The 20,028-nt window shown below is 47.0% G+C and overlaps 2 protein-coding genes across 6 annotated transcripts; one reads left to right on the forward strand and one right to left on the reverse strand.

The window, feature by feature from the left end:
- Positions 2,425-6,083, reverse strand: LOC8067474 (mitochondrial inner membrane protease subunit 1). 5 transcript variants are annotated; one of them, XR_002447377.1, is made up of 6 exons: positions 5,670-6,082; positions 4,684-4,794; positions 3,868-3,920; positions 3,611-3,759; positions 3,456-3,508; positions 2,425-3,229 (listed from the first exon to the last, which is right to left on the reverse strand). XR_002447377.1 is itself a non-coding variant. In XM_021447163.1 (4 exons), exons 1-3 carry the CDS (start codon positions 6,030-6,032, stop codon positions 3,873-3,875), a joined length of 522 nt encoding a protein of 173 aa, XP_021302838.1. In that variant the 5' UTR covers positions 6,033-6,083; the 3' UTR covers positions 3,392-3,764; positions 3,868-3,872. The 5 variants fall into 5 exon arrangements, 2 of the variants coding, with proteins under 2 accessions (XP_021302838.1, XP_021302837.1); XR_002447375.1 differs by having other exon boundaries at positions 2,806-3,229; positions 3,456-3,759; XR_002447376.1 differs by lacking the exon at positions 2,425-3,229 and having other exon boundaries at positions 3,362-3,508.
- On the forward strand, positions 12,245-16,380 carry LOC8067475 (cyclic nucleotide-gated ion channel 4). Its single transcript, XM_021447943.1, has 5 exons — positions 12,245-12,809; positions 12,899-13,535; positions 14,441-14,656; positions 14,766-15,548; positions 15,669-16,380. The coding sequence occupies exons 2-5, from the start codon at positions 12,915-12,917 to the stop codon at positions 16,179-16,181; spliced, it is 2,133 nt and encodes a 710-aa protein (XP_021303618.1). The 5' UTR covers positions 12,245-12,809; positions 12,899-12,914; the 3' UTR covers positions 16,182-16,380.

Genomic DNA, 20,028 nt, shown 5'->3' on the forward strand with positions numbered 1-20,028 from the left:
TGCGCATGCGAAGCATGCTGCATGCAGCGGCAGACACGCAGGCGCGCGCGTGCCGCGTTCGCTGATCAGCGGCCGTTCGGACGAACGCGCGTCCGCTTCCATCGGCGAGACGGCGACGGGCCTGGATCGACCGGGGATCGGGTGACGCCCGCGCGCCGTGACGGGGACCCATGCTGCCATGCAGATGCCGCGCCGCCGCCGCCGCTCGATCTCCGGCGCCGTGCGGACCGTGGCTTGTGTACACCTGCTCTTCTCTGCCACGGGCCCACTGGCTGCATTTGTCGTCCCGGCAGAGGTCCATACGCGAAAAGCTAGCTCGGTCAATGCATAGCAACGGTAAAGTATACATAGCGTGCGTGGCAGTTCACGGTTGGAATTTGGAAGCAGAATCTGATGATTTGAATTTGGAGGAAGCAAATTCAGGGTCGTGAGGAGGGCAGCGCGGCATGGACTGTTGAACCCAAACTGGAACCGGAAGGGTTATTGATAATTGAATACCAGACGTCCAGAGCCCGAAACTGCTGGGCGTGCCAGCAGCACCAGCAGAACCTTTTTTTTTTGGTTTGGGTCCTGACGTTTACGCGCACGCCGGTCGCCGGGCCTGCCTGTGCCTGGCCAAAGGACGACGGTGCTGCTATGATGTCTCCTCTGCTGCTGAACTCAATGGCGCCGATCGAGACGGTCGATCTCTACGCGATGCGACACTACTGCTCCTGGCAGGCGGCAGCAGCAGCAGCCACCAGGCGATCCGCGCGCAGGAGATCTTTGCCGGAAGGAGAAGCCCCGCGGCCGCGCATCGACGCGGTTAATTCTTGGCTCGCGCGCGGATCCGGGGCCAGGCCAGCGGGACACCGCGGTGTAGCGTTGTGTGTCTGTGTTTTTCTAGAAATCTAACGTTGGGTTGCTTGAGTTGAGTGCTTGCACGCCTGATCGGCAAAGGCCTTTCTGTCTCTGCTTTGTTAATGGGCTGAGTTTTCTATCGCTTGGGGGCCGGAATCTTTGCTACTGGGCTTTTCAGTTGACGCCTCGCGCTCGCAGCAAGCCGGCCACTGCGTTATTGGGCTTTGGTGACGCTAGTCATCATCGTCGTCTTCTATTTCCGCTGCATTGACTCTAGCTGCGCCGTTTTTCGATTGTAAGCGTGCGCTGCCGCTGCCCGCCGTGCGTTACCTCCACCATGAACCCTCTGCACGTTACAGCGAGCTCGATCGTCGTGGCTGGCTCGTTCTCGGCGAGCCGTTCCCGTACACACCCATACATAACGGGCCGCGCGGCTCATCGAGCGAGCAGAGCAGCTAAGCTATTCCCACAGCACAAGGCACAAAGGCTAGCTAGCTGCGCAGACGCGATGGCAAGGCCAACCCAGCAGCTGCGCGCCGCGGCGGCGGTCCTTCTTCTTCTTGTTGTCGTCGTGGCCGTGGCCATACCGGCGACCGCCACCACCGGTGCCCGCCGCCGGGTGCCGGTGCCGGTGCCGCCGCCGCCGCCGCCGCCGGCGCTGGCGGACTTCACGGTGCACTGCACCGAGGCGTACGGCGTGAAAGCGGGGGAGACGTGCCGGTCGGTGGCGCGGGTGTTCCGGATCCCGCTCCCGCGGTTCATGGAGCTCAACCAGAACGTCACCTGCGGCGCGCTGTTCCCCGGCCAGTGGGTCTGCCTCCGAGGCGTCGAAGTAGCCTGACCGCGCGCGCCCGCGCAGGCTGCGAGACGAACGATAGTTTTTTTTTTTTTTCCCTGTTGCAACACTCGAGTATACTATCCACAATAACATAGAAGCATCAAGATACATTCTGCTTTACTGCTTATACTCACAATGTGCCGTGACAAATCAAAAGAATACGCTCTCAAAGGTCAAAGCACACCGTACATTCAAGAAGCTAGCAGTCTCCCCGTGCTTCCAATTCACAACCCAGCACGTCGATCCTTGTGCCGCCGCGCGCATGCACGGCGCCAATTGCCAAACGCGTCTCCTCGGCGGCGGGCGGGGTGGCATTGGCGTGCCGCGAGCTCTCGAGTCCGCGACGGCTCGTGCTCGTGTAGCGCGGCCCAGGATATCGCTACAAGCCTTAAAAAAACCACGCCATTTCACACCGTGGCTGACCACCAAACTGACGCGCGCTAGCTCTTCTCTTCTTCACCAATCTCCGTCTTTTCGCCAATCGCCATTGCGCATCCCGCCGCCCGCGCCGCTCATATGGACAGTAGCACGTGCTCGTGCTAGAGATGAGCAACGGGCCGGCCCGGCACGGGCCCGTGCTAGGCACGGCCCGAAAGAGCACGGGCCCGTATGGCCCGCGTGCCACCGGGCCGTGCCTGCACAGCCCATCGTGCCTGCCTGACGGCCCAGGCACGGCCCGTGGGCCGATTTTCGTGCCGGGCCGGCCCATGGCCCAATATATGAAAAATACCAAATTTAATACAGAATTTAACAAAGCATAAATACATTACATTCAAGTCACATACATTAATACTTCACAATTCACATAACACAATATACTCTCAGATCATATTTTACTTGCCAAAAGTCACAAGTTTCACAAGTCATAGAACCTGATACTTCAAGTTTCACAAATTTCATTATACCGTGCCGACACCGTGCCTGTTGTTAAAAGCGTGCCGTGCCGTGCCGTGCAGCGGGCCGAGGGGTCGGCCCAAGCACGGCCCGCAACGTGCTTCGGGCCGGCCCGGGCCCAGTTAGGATCGGGCCGTGCCGTGCTCGGGCCGGGCCAAATGACCGTGCTTTGGGCCGTGCCTTTGGCCCGCGGGCTGCATGCTCAACTTTAGCTCGTGCTGATGATCAACAGGTACACCAACCGACGAATCTATCAGTCATTCAGTACTCACAACAAATCAGCAAACAATATTTTCAGTCGGCTTTTAAAAAAGCAAACAGGCTGGTACATCGAGTGCTACCCGTGCAGCGAAGACAAGGAGGGCAGCCGCCACCCATGAAGTGAAGGCTCACAGGTTCATCGTGCTCGATCGTGCCAGATCGAGAGACCGCTGCCGTATCAGGTGTGACCTCACCTTCATCAGGGAGCCTCCTCCCGCGGTTCCTCCCGGACCGCACCTGCATCACCAGAGGCATCTCGGCGACTCTAGTTGCAATTGACATTTCGTTGTCAACGCTTTATGTAGACAAGTTGAGCATGCACTTAAATTAGGAAGCTACTGTACAAAATTGGAGACTGAGACTCGAGTTTGAGGCATTCCGTAGTGAACTGCATTCCTGCAATGGATGAATGACAATTTCAATGTTTGATTTTGTGGTTTTGTCCTAGAACGAGTTCATTTGCTAAGACTGGTAGTAAAACACTTCATCAAGCCATCAAGGCATGCCAAGGTCCTCTAGTTTAAATGGTTTGAATAAGCAAAGTTCAGAGTGCACATCTCAAGAAATTTCTCTGCACGCAGAAGTATGCAATCCAGTTTTGATATGGTCAAAACTAACACACCTCGACGTACACGAGTCAATCAGGAATTCAGGCTCCATTCTCTACAAAATCCACTGACAGTAAAGTTACAACGCAAGCATTAGCACAAGAAATTGTATCAGAACATGTGCTGATTGGGATTTCAGGTGTGACAACCAAAACTGTTATACACTTACACTAAAACTCAAAACATGGGATGTCAAGATATACTCTGCTTTGCTGTAGCAATGTGCTATAGTAGATCAAAAGCTTTCAAGCTCACGGGGCCCTGCAGTTGGTTACTTGGTTATTAAATCTATGGGAAGGAGCAATAATATGGGTCCATCTGCTCTGGAGAAAAATGGACAACAAAGAAATTAGCACAGATGACGATTAGAGAGAACCAGTTACCTTTAGAAAACAAGATGCAGCCAAAAAAAAAAAGCTAAATTACCTCTGTTAAGACTGGTTTGAATCAATTGGACCAAAGCCCTCCAGTGGCCAAACCTAAGATCGAACAGTCACTGTCAATACTCCCATTTTCAGCAACAATGTTCTTGGGTGATTGCCAACATGATTTGGTAGCGGTTGAGCATTTGGCTGGTGCGCTAAAACTATGGAAACATGCTAACTGAATCTTAAGCCTTAGATTACACTCCACGAACGTCAACAGGTAGCAAGTTGAAGTAGGTAAATCTATATTCCAATATCAATATCAAGCAAATTAAATTTTAAAATCTATATGTTGATATCCAGAGTGCAAACATTATTATCCCTAAGACAGCAGCAGCTAGGCATATCAATATCAGCCAAATGAATAATTCTTCCGTTCAAATGATACCATGTTTTAATCCTGGCATTGGGGACCCATGATGCCCGGTTTTGTCTTGTTTTCTAGAGACCGAGCTGAACCTAGCGGGATAATATTTACCCTCTAGTATATGCCAGCAAAATGTATTGCCCCAAATTATTATTGTCGTTATAAGACAGTTGATAGTTATCCAGAATTTTGAAATGGAAACATGGGCTCATAAGATACTGAAGCGCTTCAACTCAATACGTTTTACAAAACTTAAACATCAATATAACCATGCACACAGCAGCATAGAGTAAAGGTGCGACTTTGTCATTTTCTGCAAATTTAACAATTGCTAGTTGCTTGTGTCCCAACTCCCAACTTACGGAGCCATAAAGCAAATATTGGCTCCAGAGATTGCATCAGCCTCCTAAATTAAAATAATAAAGATGCAGAACAAATTGCTGAGCTTACCCGGCAAAAGATCTTCCCTGTAATGAGACCATAAGGCACAGCTCCAAATTGCCTTGAATCCCTAGAAGCATAAGGATTATCGCCCTGCACCCAAACATGACCTTGTGGTACCTATAATTATACAATTGCCCAACTTAAGGGCATGAGGGGCCGTACAATTTTCAAACAAAATAATGACAAGGGACAAATAAAAGAATACAAAATTCAAGAAAGCGTAGAACTCATCAGGCCCCAACATTATACATGTAACCCACTAAATCAGTAACGAATGTGAACATAACCAAATTCCTGAATTTAAAGACACAAACATCATGTTGACAGTCCATGGAAAACAAACCTAAAGCCGCCAAATTTTGTGCTATTGATATCTCTAAGTTCAAACACAAATGTAGAAATTGCACCCTCTGGTGGGGTAAATATACTGAAGGCAGCACAATGCAAGGTTTTACTAGCACATAGTTCTAATCCATCGAAAATCTATTTGTATCAGTAGTAATTAATTTTAGGGTTAATAACACCGTATCTCATACTGAACCAACACCACCAGTGGTTCAAACATCCTCCAAAACTTTGGTGCCTAGAGTATCAAGTAGGTACCAATTACCAAAAACACACGTCTTCTATGCATCTCAATTCGAAGCAAGTAAAATGTACTAGCAAGTACTAAACCTGTCTTCAAAAAATAACTGATGAAACTTCTTTAAATGAACAATGCTCACAAACAAACCAAGCAACCTCGACGAGGAGAAGCACAACAAATAATAAATAATCACTAATCAAAAGCTACTGTCAACAATACTAGTATGCCAAGCAATTGAATTTAAAGCCCCCCATCCTCTAGCGTCAGTGCATTACGCCCCACGACCAAATTGGGATCTTTACAGCGCCAAGAGCATCAACCAATTGAGCACAAATCCAATCACGGAGGCAGCATAACAAGTACTAGTACGGACCCCCAAAAGCCCAGCGCAGTCACACACACTCACCACGACGGTTTTGGAGGCGTCGCTGTTGCCGGGATCGACGAGGTAGGTGACGGAGTCCCCCTGCATCCCGACGACGCGCTTGGCGATCGACTTGCGCGGGTCCTCGGGGGAGACCATCAGCACGACGTCCCCCGGCGCGACCCGGCCGAGCCTCACGCTGACCCTGTCCACCGCCACCACGTCGCCCTCCAGGTTCATGGCCGGCAGCATGCTTGGCCCCCGCCCGAAGGCGAGCGAGCAGAGGTGCTGGTCGACGACGTGGACGGCGCAGTACGCCTTCGCCACCAGGAACACGCGGGAGAGGGCGTCCCCCGCGATGCTCCGCCACGGGATGCCCCTGAGACGCCGAACGAAGCTCGACATTGGTGGCGGCGGTGAGGCAGCAGAGTGAGAGAGAGAGAAAGGAAAGGAAAGACGTTCATGTAGGGATGAAAATGGATCGCATACGCACGAATATCACCTATATCGTATTTGTTTTCATATTTCTGGTCGGATTTGGATTCGAATATGGATAATGCCAATCATGTCGGATAAAATATGATTAGATGTCGACATCATAAATATACGATTTAAGTATTCGGATACAGATACGGTATCGAATGTTAAACATTCAAACTTGAATACGGATAAATCTAAACCCCGCTAAACGAATTCGATTTCGAATACATTTCATCCCTGCGTTCAGGGAGCACCTGCTTCGCTCGGTTAGTCGGTTACCTTCTCTTGGTTGGTTGGTTGGGCTTGGGCCTCTTCTTTCTTTCTTTCTTTCGGCCTACATATCACATGCTGGGCTCTATATACGGCGTGGCTGGGATGCCACAGTCGAGACTCGAAGAGCCACTGTCTGGCCGGGTGCAAGGAACAAAAGAAGAAGAATGGGAAAGAGGCTGACAACTATGGCCCACATGCATAACAGTGCTAAACGGACCAAAAATTCCCATTTATTTATGTCATCCCTTCTCACCCTCCCAAGTCCCAACCAATCACAAAATAGAGATCTTCTTGTTCTCTCAACCAAACAAGACTCATCCTATCCTCGAAAAGGAGAATGAGTCCATCTCGTATAATCTTCTTATCTCTCAACCAAACGTAACCGGAGCGCCAGTTTTCGATCTGAGTCCATCTCGTATATCTTCTTATCTCTCAACCAAACGTAACCTAGGAGCGCCAGTTTTCGATCGTTCGAAAGTGTATACGTTACCTTCGACCTTTTTAAACCTTGCACACCTTATGGCGAACTGATAGTAAAGTTATGCCTGGCTCGTTATCGGCGAGCTGTACCTGTACTCTTCTATACATAAGGGGGCAGTGCATGGAGCTGAACCAGAACGTCAACCTGCGGCGGGCTGTGTCCCCGGCCAGTGGGTCTGCGTCCGCGGCGTGGCCATAGCCTGAGCCTGAGCCTGACCGTGCACACCGCCGTTACGGCTTACGGCGCCCGGCCTGCTGGCGCCCTTTTACAAAATCAAGTGCTTATCGCTTTTTAAAATAAAAAAGGTCGATGTCGCTTAAAATGAAGTGCTCTGATAAGATTAATTCTGCATGCATGAAGACCGGCAACGTCGATCTATACATTAATTACTACTACTCGTTGAAACGGAAAGTGTCGTTTGGGATCACGGCGCTAGAGAACGAATTGACAGACAGATACTACGGTACAGTGACCCGACGTGACCCGAAGGCGATGCATGCAAACATGACACACACGACAGATTATTCTTCGTCGCGGTAGAATCCACACACGTACGCACGGCGCGGGCGGTACGGGAGACGATCGAATGAAGGAAGTTGCCACGAAGCTTCTCTTGTCCAGGATCAACTCGATCTACTCTAGCTACTATCTATAGCCGTTACCCTGGTCTCGTAAACCATTATTGCTTGCGCAAGACTGATGGATCAGTGACGGAAAAGAATTTTTGGATCATATTATGTACGGACAGCCGGACACATTCGGTCAGGGCCTTGTTTAGTTCACGAAATGAAAAGTTTTCGGCCACCGTAGCACTTTCGTTTGTTTGTGGCATATATTATCTAATCATGTGCTAACTAGGGTCAAAAGATTCGTCTCGTGATTTACAGACAAACTGTGTAATTAGTTTTTATTTTCGTCTATATTTAATGCTTCATGCATGTGCCGTAAGATTCGATATGACGGAGAATCTTGAAAACTTTTTGGTTTTTGGGTAAACTAAACAAGGCCCAGGTAAATATGCACGACGCCGTCGTTGCCGTCGTCGTCTTCTGTCTATTCGCGACAGATCCGGTCATGGCACAAAGTGAAATCCAAGTGCCCATCTTCATTCTGATGAACGGGGGTCACACACCGAGTACCAACACGTCGACGACCCCCGTACGGTGGCTCGTCGTTTTCCGGGCCGGTACTCTCCTATATGCCTCACCACAATCGCCCAATGGTCCTGTGTGTTCTTGATGGCTGGGCTGGCTGGCTCTGGCTCGTAATTTTAAATGTTTCTGTCTGGTGGCAACCATCGCTCCGGGATCTTTTCTGGCAGCATATAATGGAGGATTTTTATATAGTGACTGAATTGCGAATCCGGACGTCGTTGTCCTACGAGATCTCAATTTCTGGAAAATATTTACGTACGTACAGTATTACAACTCTACTAGTAGTTACGTACTTACGAGTAGGTGTAGATCAATCAACGAGCCTCATAAGTGACACATGCATCAGTCTCAGCTTCCTAATGTTCAAATAACGAATCATTAGAGATTTCCCTTTCGCCGCGAATAATAATGTGGCTTTGTTACAGTTATTACAGGACAAACGCAAGCGTGATATATATAGTAGGCATTTTTCTCTCTGCCTGCTTCTTTTTCCATTTTATATTTTATTTATATATATTATCTGGTTCACGAATCATGCTCCTCCCGACCGGAGGATGTTTTGTCCCCGCGGGTGGATCAAGTTTGATTTGATAAGACCGAATGTTTTTAAATAAAACGATATACACGTAATAAATATATTTCAGTTGTTTGCGCCCACATTCCGACATTCATCACTCTCGATTCATCAATAATTGACCGATCTGTTATCATCATCAGAAAAATAATTGGCCTACCCTGGTCCAAATATACGGCTCCTCAGTCCTCAAAGGGCGCAGAGCTAGCTTCACGCCAAAACTCGCCACGTACGTACGTCGATCGAGCCGCGGTCTTGCTACATGCATGCAACCTGTGGAACAGCACTCCAGTCCATCTAAGCCTTGTTTAGTTCCTCCAGATTTCAAAAAGATTCTTCGTCACATTAAGTATTAAAGAATAACTAATTATATAATTAAATTATATCACGAGAGAAATTTTTTAAACCTAATTAGTCTATGATTAGACAATAATTACTAAATACAAAGAAAATGTTAAAATATCGAAATCCAAAAAAAAATTAGATCTAAAAGAAGCCCTAGTACTACTATATTGATCCAACAATATTAAGAAAACAGAGCATATACTCTCTCTGTCTATGAAAGTTGTAATTTCTATAGGCCTTGTTTAGTTCGAAAATATTTTGTAAAATTGACACTGTAGCTTTTTCGTTTGTATTTGACAAATATTGTCCAATCATGGACTAACTAGACTCAAAAGATTCGTCTCGTCAATTCCGACCAAATTGTGCAATTAGTTTTTATTTTTGTCTATATTTAATACTTCATGCATGTGTTTAAAGATTCGATTGTGACGGAGAATCTGAAAAATTTTGCAAATTTTTTTGGAAGTAAACAAGGCCATAGTTGTCCTAAGTCGTACTTTTAAAATATTGACTAAATTTAGGCCTTGTTTAGTTCACCCTAAAAACCAAAAAAATTTCAAGATTCCCTGTCACATCGAATCTTACGGCACATGCATAAAGTATTAAAAATAGATGAAAACAATAACTAATTACACAGTTTGACTGCAAATCACGAGAGGAATCTTTTAAGTCTAGTTACTCTATAATTGGACTATGTTTGTCAAATAAAAACGAAAGTGCTATAGTGTTAAAATCTAAAAACTTTTAAAATTTAAACAAGGCCTATAAAAAACACTAAGATTTAAGTCAATCTCAATAGAGTTTCATTAGAGTTTTATAGACATTAAATATGTTGATGTGGCGTTATATTAATGAAGAGAGATAATAAGAGTTTTATAGGAGTAGAGAGAGTTTCATGGGGATAAAACTCTTCTGCTGTGTTTCCAAAATATTGGTGTGTTGGAAACTGGGGATGGCCTTGTAGTACCAAATTAATATCATGAGATTTATTATAGTATAAATTGTCATAAGATATTAATTTTATGTCATAGATATTGATACTGTTCTCTATAAAATTAATTAAAGTTAAAAAAAGTTTAACTAGTATGAATTCTAAGAGTTGAAGCTTTCATAAAGTACTTAATAATAATTATGTTGTTATGACGCCCATTCATGTTTCACCAGCTGAATGAGCAGATCGAGAGAAACATGCATTGGTGAGCACATGAGATGAGGTCGATGAATTGATGAGCAGAGGCCAGAGAGGGACCCAAGTGATTGGGGTGGCACATTGATCCCCAGCCGTCGTTCGGGCCCAGCCTCCTGCAGTGCACTGTGCATGCAAAGCACGGTGTCGCTCGCTGCTCTGCCCGCGTTGCATTCAGATCAGAACAACGTACACGCAGGACAATTAGGCCTTGTTTAGTTGGCAAAAAATTTTGTTTTTGGTTATTGTAGCATTTCGTTTTTATTTGACAAACATTGTCCAATCACGGAGTAACTAGGCTCAAAAGATTCATCTCACAAGTTACAGGTAAACTGTGCAGTTAGTTTTTATTTTTGTTTATATTTAATGCTCTATGCATGCAACCAAAAATTCGATGTGACGGGGAATCTTGAAATTTTTTGCGAAGTCAATTTATGCAAGACGTCCACTTCTCCTATTTATCCAGAGCAGGAATATTCCTTTTGTACGTACGAATATTCCTCTTTCGGAACAATCACTCGGGACATCGCTGTGCAAACAAATTGACACGACTCTTTTCAGATTGATTTCTCCATCAAATGGACACTCAGTGTGATGGACCTTTCAGGTTCGGAATATAAAATAGCTTTGCATTAATGCTTGTTCGTAACACAAATTTATTTTAGTATTATTATAAAAATTTGTATATATACGATGGTGACACGTTGCGGATTTCTTTTCTCTTTTTGTTCTTCTTTTCCCTTTTTCTTTTTGTCTTTCCCATACATTCTCTACTCCTTTATCCATTGTTTGACCTTGGGTAGGGTCCTCGAGTCCCTGCCCCCCATGTTAGATCCGCTCCTCATTATTATCAGCCAAAGGTATTACAAAGTTCAAGACTCTTTTTGGCAGGGTTTTAACTTTCTGAAAATCGATGGAGTTAGGAAAAGAAAAACATACACAGTATTTTTCATTGTCCCGGGGCTAAAACAACATTAGCTTCCCCACTTTTTGTTTGGCTTCAGCTCCCTTCCTAGTTCCTATTACCCCTTCACTTTTCTTTGATTTCCTCCACCAATGGCCATTGTTTATGCATGGTCGAATTTCTTCTACGTTTTCACTTTATATGCTATATAAGTGATTATTTGTGAGAAGTGAGCTCTAATATCTTAAGTTATTTCAAAAAATCACTTCACATAAACATTGTTTGGCAAAATACCCCTAGAATAGAGCTGTCATATGTCCTTGCTCCAAAATAGTCCATGTCAGTTATTCAGTAATGTTTTTCTTTTACAAGTTAGTGAACAATATTTTCAGCTATGAACCTTTCAGCCAAGTGATCAATAGCAAAAACTATGTAACTAGAAAAGCTAAATTTACTTATAATTTTAAAAGGATAGAGTAACTATTATATAATAAATTCAAGTAAAGATCAATATCTTAATGCTAATTTTTTTCATTTCAATGTAATATAACCTATGTAATGCAATCAACCAAATAAAAACGCTCTCTACTCACCTGTAAACTAAACAAGCTAAATGAATGCCTTCAACCTATCCAGTGCCCATTTGGTGCATGCGAGTCAAACTCCCTAGGCAGTGAATCAGACACGCTTATTTGTTGTTTACTGTGCTGTAAGAAAATCGTGACCAAGATAATTGAACCCGTTCGCTTGTCTTACATATTTTTTCTATTAGCTATCATAATAAATTAACATTGTATTTTTAATTATGGCTATGAATAGTATTTTTAACCATAACTTTTTAGACCGTAATAAATTAACATAGTATTTTCAATTATGGCTATGAATAGTATTTTTAACCATGACTTTTCAGACCGAACATGCGCGGATCATTCGGCGTGTGTTTGGTTGGAGAGCGGGGCGAGCCGGGTCGGAGCGAACCCGTTTCCGTGGCTGTTTGGTTGGAGGATGAGAGGGTTGGGTTTGCTCCAGGGTGGAATATTCCTCTCAGATGCGGGTTGGACTCGTCCATCAAAATCTGGCGGACGGAGCTGCTCCAGCCAGGTTGGCTCTCACCAGACAATGAATTCCTTCAACCAAACACTCAACGGAGCCGCTCTGTCCCGAATCCTTCAACCAAACATTAAAACGGGTTGGCTCCGTCTCCAAAAGCAGAAGTACAACCAAACACTGGACGGATTGGCTCCATCCCAAAAAACTAAGTTGAATCCAACCCAATACACCCAACACCCAACCAAACACAGCCTAGAAAGTCCGATTTTGAGTGCCTAGTCGGATGAAATCACCTCATTCGCGGAGTGGCGAAACACGCTTGGTACCTTCCACTGCTCCACTCCACTCCACAAGCTCATATCCTCGTCCTCCTCTGCTGTTTTCGCGTCCACGGGCAACCCAGCTCAGGCAAGGGCAGATCATCTGCGTATAGCGCTCGCCATCTCCTGATTTTCCCATTGATCCCCTGAAATCGCTGACCGACAGTCCTGTCCGCCATGGACGCCGAGAGAAGCTCTGCGCGCAGCACCAAGCCTCTTGCTGTGCCGCCCGCTCGCCACTGCTAGACGCGACGACGTCTGCGTTTGCCTTCCCGGTTCAACTGCCGGTTCCCTTGACGGCCTAGTGCTTGCGATCCAGCGGGGCGAGACGGCGAGACGCCGGCGAGGTAGCCACTGTCAATTTGACGACACGTGGATTGAGAGGGAGAAGACAATGCCAAACCAAAATTGAGAGGTACATACTGGAATTCGCATCAGTTCACGCTGTTCTACACTGTCAATTTGACGAATCACTTGTCCTAACTCCTCCGCTGTTGGGCTCAGTTGTATCGCCATCGCCATGTCAAGCGACCTCTCCGCACGCTCGTCGGCGCTTTCCTCCTCCACCGCGTCGCCTTCCGACGACTCGCGGCGGAAGGAGCAAGGACGGCATGCGACGACCAACGGCAGCGGCAGCGGTAGCAGCAGCGGGCGCCGGGGGAGCCACTGGCGGAGCCAGCGCGTGCAGTGGCTCGGCGGCGCCGGCGCGGCGTGGGCGGTGGACCCGCGCGCGAGGTGGGTCCGGGACTGGAACCGCGCCTACCTCCTGGCGTGCGCGGCGGGGCTGATGGTGGACCCGCTCTTCCTGTACGCCGTGTCTCTGAGCGGCCCGCTCATGTGCCTCTTCGTCGACGGCTGGCTCGCCGCCGCCGTCACCGCGCTGCGCTGCGCCGTGGACGCCATGCACGTGTGGAACGTCGCCACGCAGCTCCGCCTCCGCGTCGCGCGCGCCGGCGCCGGCGCCGGCGCGACGCCGGGTAGTAAGCGCGTGGCCAGCGGCGCGGGCGACGAGGAGCAGCAGCAGCAGCAGGGCGCCGAGGACGACGACGAGGAGGCCGCCGCCGAGGCCGCGCGCAAGCTCCCCGAAGAGTCCAGGAAAGGGATGCTGCTTGACTTCTTCGTCATCCTTCCCGTGATGCAGGTGCGCTGCTCTGCCTAGTTTAGATTAGATGATTCACTAGTCAATCTTCTTGCTTGTTTTTTCGACTACTAGCCATTACCATTACCCTGAGCTTCATCGATGGTTTGGCGGACGATGGCCGTCCGAAAGAGTAAATAAATTAGATATATTCGTTGACAGTAAAATCAATTATTTAGATATATTCGTAGTAAAATGAAATCCCCAGTAGAACGTTACCAATTAGGAATTCCCAACATGGTTTTTGGCATAAAAATAATGTAAGTAAATTTCTTAAACCGCTACTTAAAATATACTACTAACTTTCAGTGGAATTTAGAGATTTTCATTGAGTATAGAGTCTTTTTTGTTACAAAGAATAAAAAAACAGGAAGAATTTGTGTACCTGAATAATAATTAAACCGGACATTTTGCACATGTATAGTTTGAGATTGCCAATCAACATGCATTTGTACTGTACGTGCTAACGTGCGAGGCGGTCTCGCACAAATAAGTTGGTATATCCACACAGGGCACAGTTTGGAGTTTTCCTAATTGCATTACCCTGCCCAAACTGTTCTTGCCAGGAACATTATTCCTTCTAACAACTGCATCCTGCCATGACTCGATGATCGATCTCATGTCACTACTCGCTAGCACTGCCCTGACCGGCAGACCGGCGCGGCGACGCGCGCGATCGGCCGCCCAGGCTTGCACAGAACGGTGACACGAATAGGGCCTGCGTGCCATAGTTTCTGCTTGTCCTGACGCACATTATATTGTTTGGTGTCCCATCTGACCACATCCGTGGCCCAGCATGCTCGTGCCGCGCGGCGCGGCAGCCATTGTCCGGCCTCGCACCACCAACCCGGCCACCATCTTGGTCCTGACGACAGTGTATATGGCGCATGCGTGCGTGCAAAATGCAGGTGGTGGTGTGGGTAGCGGCGCCGGCGATGATCCGCGCGGGGTTGACGACGCCGGTGATGACGGTGATGCTGGTGGCGTTCCTGCTCGAGTACCTGCCCAAGATCTACCACGCGGCGCGCCTGCTCCGGCGGACGCAGCGCCAGTCCGGCTACATCTTCGGCACCATCTGGTGGGGCATCGCGCTCAACCTCATGGCCTACTTCGTCGCCGCCCATGTACGTCGTTGGATGCCATTGCCGACCAGCATGCATGCAGTACTACTCCAGTAGCAGCTACTAGTAGCTAAACAAAATCTCGCTCCGCTCGTGTCGAGATGTGTTGCAGGCTGTGGGGGCGTGCTGGTACCTGCTCGGCGTGCAGCGGGCCAGCAAGTGTCTGAAAGAGCAGTGCCTCCAGGCGGCGGCGGCCGGCGGGTGCGCGCGCAGCAGCGCGGTGGCCTGCGCGGCGCCGCTGTACTACGGCGGCTCCCCTTCCACCTCCGGTGTCATCGGCAGCGGCGACAGGCTCGCCTGGTCCCGGAACGCGCAGGCCCGGGGCACGTGCCTGTCCAGCGGCGGCGGCGGCGGCGACAACTACCAGTACGGCGCGTACTCGTGGACGGTGATGCTGGTGGCGAACCCGAGCCGCGTGGAGCGGATGCTGCTCCCGATCTTCTGGGGCCTCATGACGCTCAGCACGTTCGGCAACCTGGAGAGCACGACGGAGTGGGTGGAGATCGTGTTCAACATCGTCACCATCACGGGCGGGCTCGTCCTCGTCACCATGCTCATCGGCAACATCAAGGTGTTCCTGAACGCGACCACGTCCAAGAAGCAGGCCATGCACACGCGGCTCCGCAGCGTGGAGTGGTGGATGAAGCGCAAGAACCTGCCCCGGAGCTTCCGCGCCCGTGTGCGCCAGTTCGAGCGCCAGCGGTGGGCCGCCACCCGCGGCGTCGACGAGTGCCAGATCGTGCGCGACCTCCCCGAGGGACTCCGCCGGGACATCAAGTACCACCTCTGCCTCGACCTCGTCCGCCAGGTCCCCTTCTTCCAGCACATGGACGACCTCGTCCTCGAGAACATCTGCGACAGGGTCAAATCCCTCATCTTCCCCAAGGGAGAAACCGTGAGTGCCTCTCTTGATTTCTTACTGAATATATGATAGATAGATTCGATAAATAAGCTCAAGTGAATAGGACCTCGACATCATCTAATCTACGATCACTGACATGTACAACAACAACAGATCGTGAGGGAGGGAGACGTGGTGCAGCGGATGCTGTTCATCGTGAGGGGCCACCTGCAGTGCAGCCAGGTGCTGCGGAACGGGGCGACGAGCAGCTGCACGCTGGGGCCAGGCAACTTCAGCGGCGACGAGCTGCTGTCGTGGTGCCTGCGGCGGCCGTTCCTGGAGCGGCTCCCGACGTCGTCGGCAACGCTGGTGACGCTGGAGAGCACGGAGGTGTTCGGACTGGACGCCGCCGACGTCAAGTACGTGACGCAGCACTTCCGCTACACCTTCACCAACGACAAGGTGCGCCGCAGCGCGCGCTACTACTCGCCGGGGTGGCGCACCTGGGCGGCCGTCGCCGTGCAGCTGGCATGGCGGAGGTACAAGCACCGCAAGACGCTCTCGTCGCTGTCCTTCATCCGCCCGCGGCGACCGCTGTCCCGCTGCTCGTCGCTCGGGGAGGAGAAGCTCCGCCTCTACACCGCCATCCTCACCTCGCCCAAGCCCAACCAGGACGACGACTTCTAGTTCTAGCTAGGCCGTTCCAGGCCGCCGGCTTCTTCGTGACAACGACGACGACGTGGATGACCTGTTACTCGCACGGCACGAGACGCAGAGACAATATGCACGTATCCAATGCAAGTTCCGATGGGGAAACCACGAAATTTCATTCCTCCACAGAAATTCACTTGTATGCAACGCCGCAAGGAGCGTGCGCAGCCACTTTTATACTTTATATTTCTCTCTTGTATATTTATTATATATTACTCCCTTCATCCCATATTATAAGTCGTTTGACTTTTTTAACACCACTTATCTTATTCAAAAAAAAATTATGGAAACATAGTTAAATTTTAAGTTATTTTTGTAGAACTTTTATTAATAAACTAAACCACGACGAAAGAAGTGATATTTTGCATAAATTTTCGAGTGTCAAAAAGTTCAAATGTCTTATAGTTTGAGATGGACTGAATATGAACCTTATTATCTTCAGTCATGTTAATCCATATAGATTAGCTGCACGTGTAAGCTTGAGTGTCGTCGGAGAACGTTTTTTTTTTAATCTTACCAAAAAATAATAAAAATTGGAGCTGTTTCAAAAACGCTTAGAGATGCTCTAATATGATTTGACAAAGCGCCTCATGTAGTGACACTGCCGCCTTAGACTATTTCCTACCCTAATCCACCGGTGATTCTCCTTCAGGCCACATGACGAACTGCAGGAACAGACTTCGCAGAAGATGACGCTTAGAATTGAAGTGTACCGGTCTTCCTACATTGCCTCTTTTAATTGCTCAACAGCAAGGCATAACTTGCAGGTCCGGCCAATTATAGCCATTAAATTGTTAAGGTAAATTGTTGATCTTTCTCTACAGAATAGATGCTTTGCGTCTCTAATGAGGTTGTTGTATGCATCTATGACCTACCTTCAGAAGTTTAGTACTTCATCATGATGCATATGTTTAGTATATGTGAACTTACAACATTGCACAAGTGGTTAAAAGGTCTCATTGGACATTTTAAGAGGTAGAAAGAAATAAATGTGCCCCCAATCTCATGACTATTATTTTTGTCATTAGAATTTTAACTATTTTTTATAATTGTGGCATCTTATCATCGCAAATATAGTCGATATTTTCACAAATTCACTTTAACAGTGAAAATAGTGAAAATTAGAAAATGCAATGTAGATTGAGCAGGTATTGAACTTGAGCATCAATTAAATAAATGTTGTAATTTTTTTCGTTTATTGTGTTGTGAAAGTTCTAGCTCACATTTTTCCTTGACATTAGCAGTTTCCATCATTTCTAGATGGTCGGCGATGTCAGGAAGAAACATTTGGGTGAGCTTCCTCTTTATTTGATGTTTCGTTGGAGAACCAATGTCCACAATAGGTGTTTTACAACCACTTGAGAGAAAAGTATGGTCAAATGTAACCTCATTGTTAGTAGATTGTGGTGGTTGTTCTTCAACAAAACGCAAACCACCCCGTGGTTTATATCATTTTGCAGAGACATTTGTTTTTTTTCACCGTGGCAACTGAAAATAATATTAACAAATATGCACCAAAAGTCCTTATATACAAATGATTATTACAAATGAAATCACTCAACTACCATAACAAACATGGGGGTTTCTATTCTTTTTGTTCTTTCATCAAAGAATCTATGTCCAAAATCGATATTTTAGAACCATCAGACAGGAAAGCGAACGTAGGTCATTTTTAGAAGAAACCAAATCATATCGTAATTGTTGGATTTGTTCTCTTGAAGATGTGTATTTCCTAATGGTAAGTTATATATGATTAATTAATATTTAGTTATTTTTATATTTGATGATATAAACGCATCTGCAAAAAAAAAATTAGCAAAGCACCCTTCCCTTCAAGAAAGATTGCCAACTAATTTGTCGTATCTTTGTTTTTTGAATTGACAAGATCGTTTTATGCATCTTGAATTTCAAAATTGATATGGATTGAGTTGATCTAAAACCCAAAACATAGGTAATCTCTAGGTCGAGCAATATGACTTGCCCCTAACCCCGTCCATCCATCCACCATGGACCACTGTTCAACCCTAATTTAGCCTCCTTTTTGAAAAAAAACGTTTAGCACCCTATGAAACACAAACTAATTTTTAGAACCTAGGGGTTGGCGCCAGAACTTATGGCTCCAAGGTAACACGTCTCGACGCCACAGTTCTTGACGATGTTAAAAAACTCATGACCTATGACAAGTTTTATTTTATGACCTATGACAAGTTTGATTTTATTTCCAAACCCATGCCTACGCGGTCTCAGGTACCAATCAGGTCGCCCATGCCCACTAGGAAGTAGACTTCAGGTGATTCAAAGTCCACAGCTTTACGCTAAAAGAAACTGTTGATCACTTGTTCTGGCACTGCGTCTTTGCGCAGCAATGTTGGGGGTTCATTGAAATTCACACAGTGCAGGGTGAAGGAACGGTCAGAAACATACAAGCCATCAAAGACCAGATCCACAGCCAATTCTTCATGATTGCGATAATACTTCTATGTTGGACGATCTGGAAAGCCAGGAATGAGATGATCTTCAATAATATTTTTTTCTTCTAGGAGCTACGCCTTATCCTTCAGGGTCAAGCAAAGCCTCTCAGCGCCCTTTGATCTATGGATTCAAAATCTGTAATTGATTCCAGATGTTTTTATATTTTTTTCTTTTCTTTCTTTGTCTCTTAACCTGCCCCCTCTGCTTTCAACTCTGTAATTCTGTAACTTTGGTTTTCGCTCTTGTTGCTTTATCAATAAATTCCTGCAGGGACTCAGACCCCTCCAGTTCAGTCAAAAAAAAATCTTGGCCTGCCCTGTTTTATAGCTCACCAAGATGGCCAGTGCATAATGACTTGACGAGGTGGGATGCGCCTTCAGACTTGTGTGCACTCACTACACCTGAGAACACAGAGCACTCGCTGTCGCTAGCCATGCACATGGGCCACGGCCTGATGCCCATATCCAGGAGCACATTGCATGGCCTTTCAGACCAACCAAATCCACTGCATGAGATTAACCATGGCCCACTAGCTAGTTGATATTCACGTAATAACGAGCGTACTTAGCTTCCTTTGTTTTTTTTTGCATGTCTACATTTTGTTTTCTAATTGTTTTATGTCAATTAAAATTATATAATTGATGTTGTAGACCGGATTTAAAAAAAATCCATGAATTTACGGATTTGGACCCACTGGGTTTAACTTTTTACCTACTAACAAACTAATTGACTCATACCATTACACTAATAAGGTAAAAACTCATCGGGTTTTGGATACCCATTGCCATCTTCAATAACAACTTAACAAGGCATCCTAAGTGGTGGTAACGTGGTTGGTACCTCGAAGCCAAGATCTCGGCGCCGACCTCAAAGCCAAGATCTGTGGCTCCGAGCTTGAGCCATAAGTCTTGGTATCGATTAAGAAAACCTAAAGGCCTACCACTGCCAGCCTTTCTCTCCCTCTCGCACTTTGTCTTTCTTTCCCTCTCTCACTGCTGCCACCGTCAAGGCCTTCTCGGTTCGCTAGCACCCTTGGCAGCCAGCAGCCCACTAACCGTCATTGGTCGCACGCCGACTCACTCCCTCGTGCCCCTGTTCGCTCGTTCAGGCCACCCTTGTCACCATTAGCCAGTCTAGGATTTTATATTAGGGTATATCGTCCAAAAAAATTTGTATACAATTTGGTAAAATTAATTTTAGCAATTTGATAATAATTGTAAAATTTTGCAACGTAATTCTGTACATATGCACTAATTACACAATAAAGTTTAAATTCATGGATTTAATTGAAACCATCACTAAATACGATATATATAGTTCAAAATCCACACCGACAGTTTTAATATAGGCA

The sequence above is a fragment of the Sorghum bicolor genome, chromosome 9, assembly GCF_000003195.3.
Source record: "Sorghum bicolor cultivar BTx623 chromosome 9, Sorghum_bicolor_NCBIv3, whole genome shotgun sequence".
Classification (NCBI taxonomy): domain Eukaryota; kingdom Viridiplantae; phylum Streptophyta; class Magnoliopsida; order Poales; family Poaceae; genus Sorghum; species Sorghum bicolor.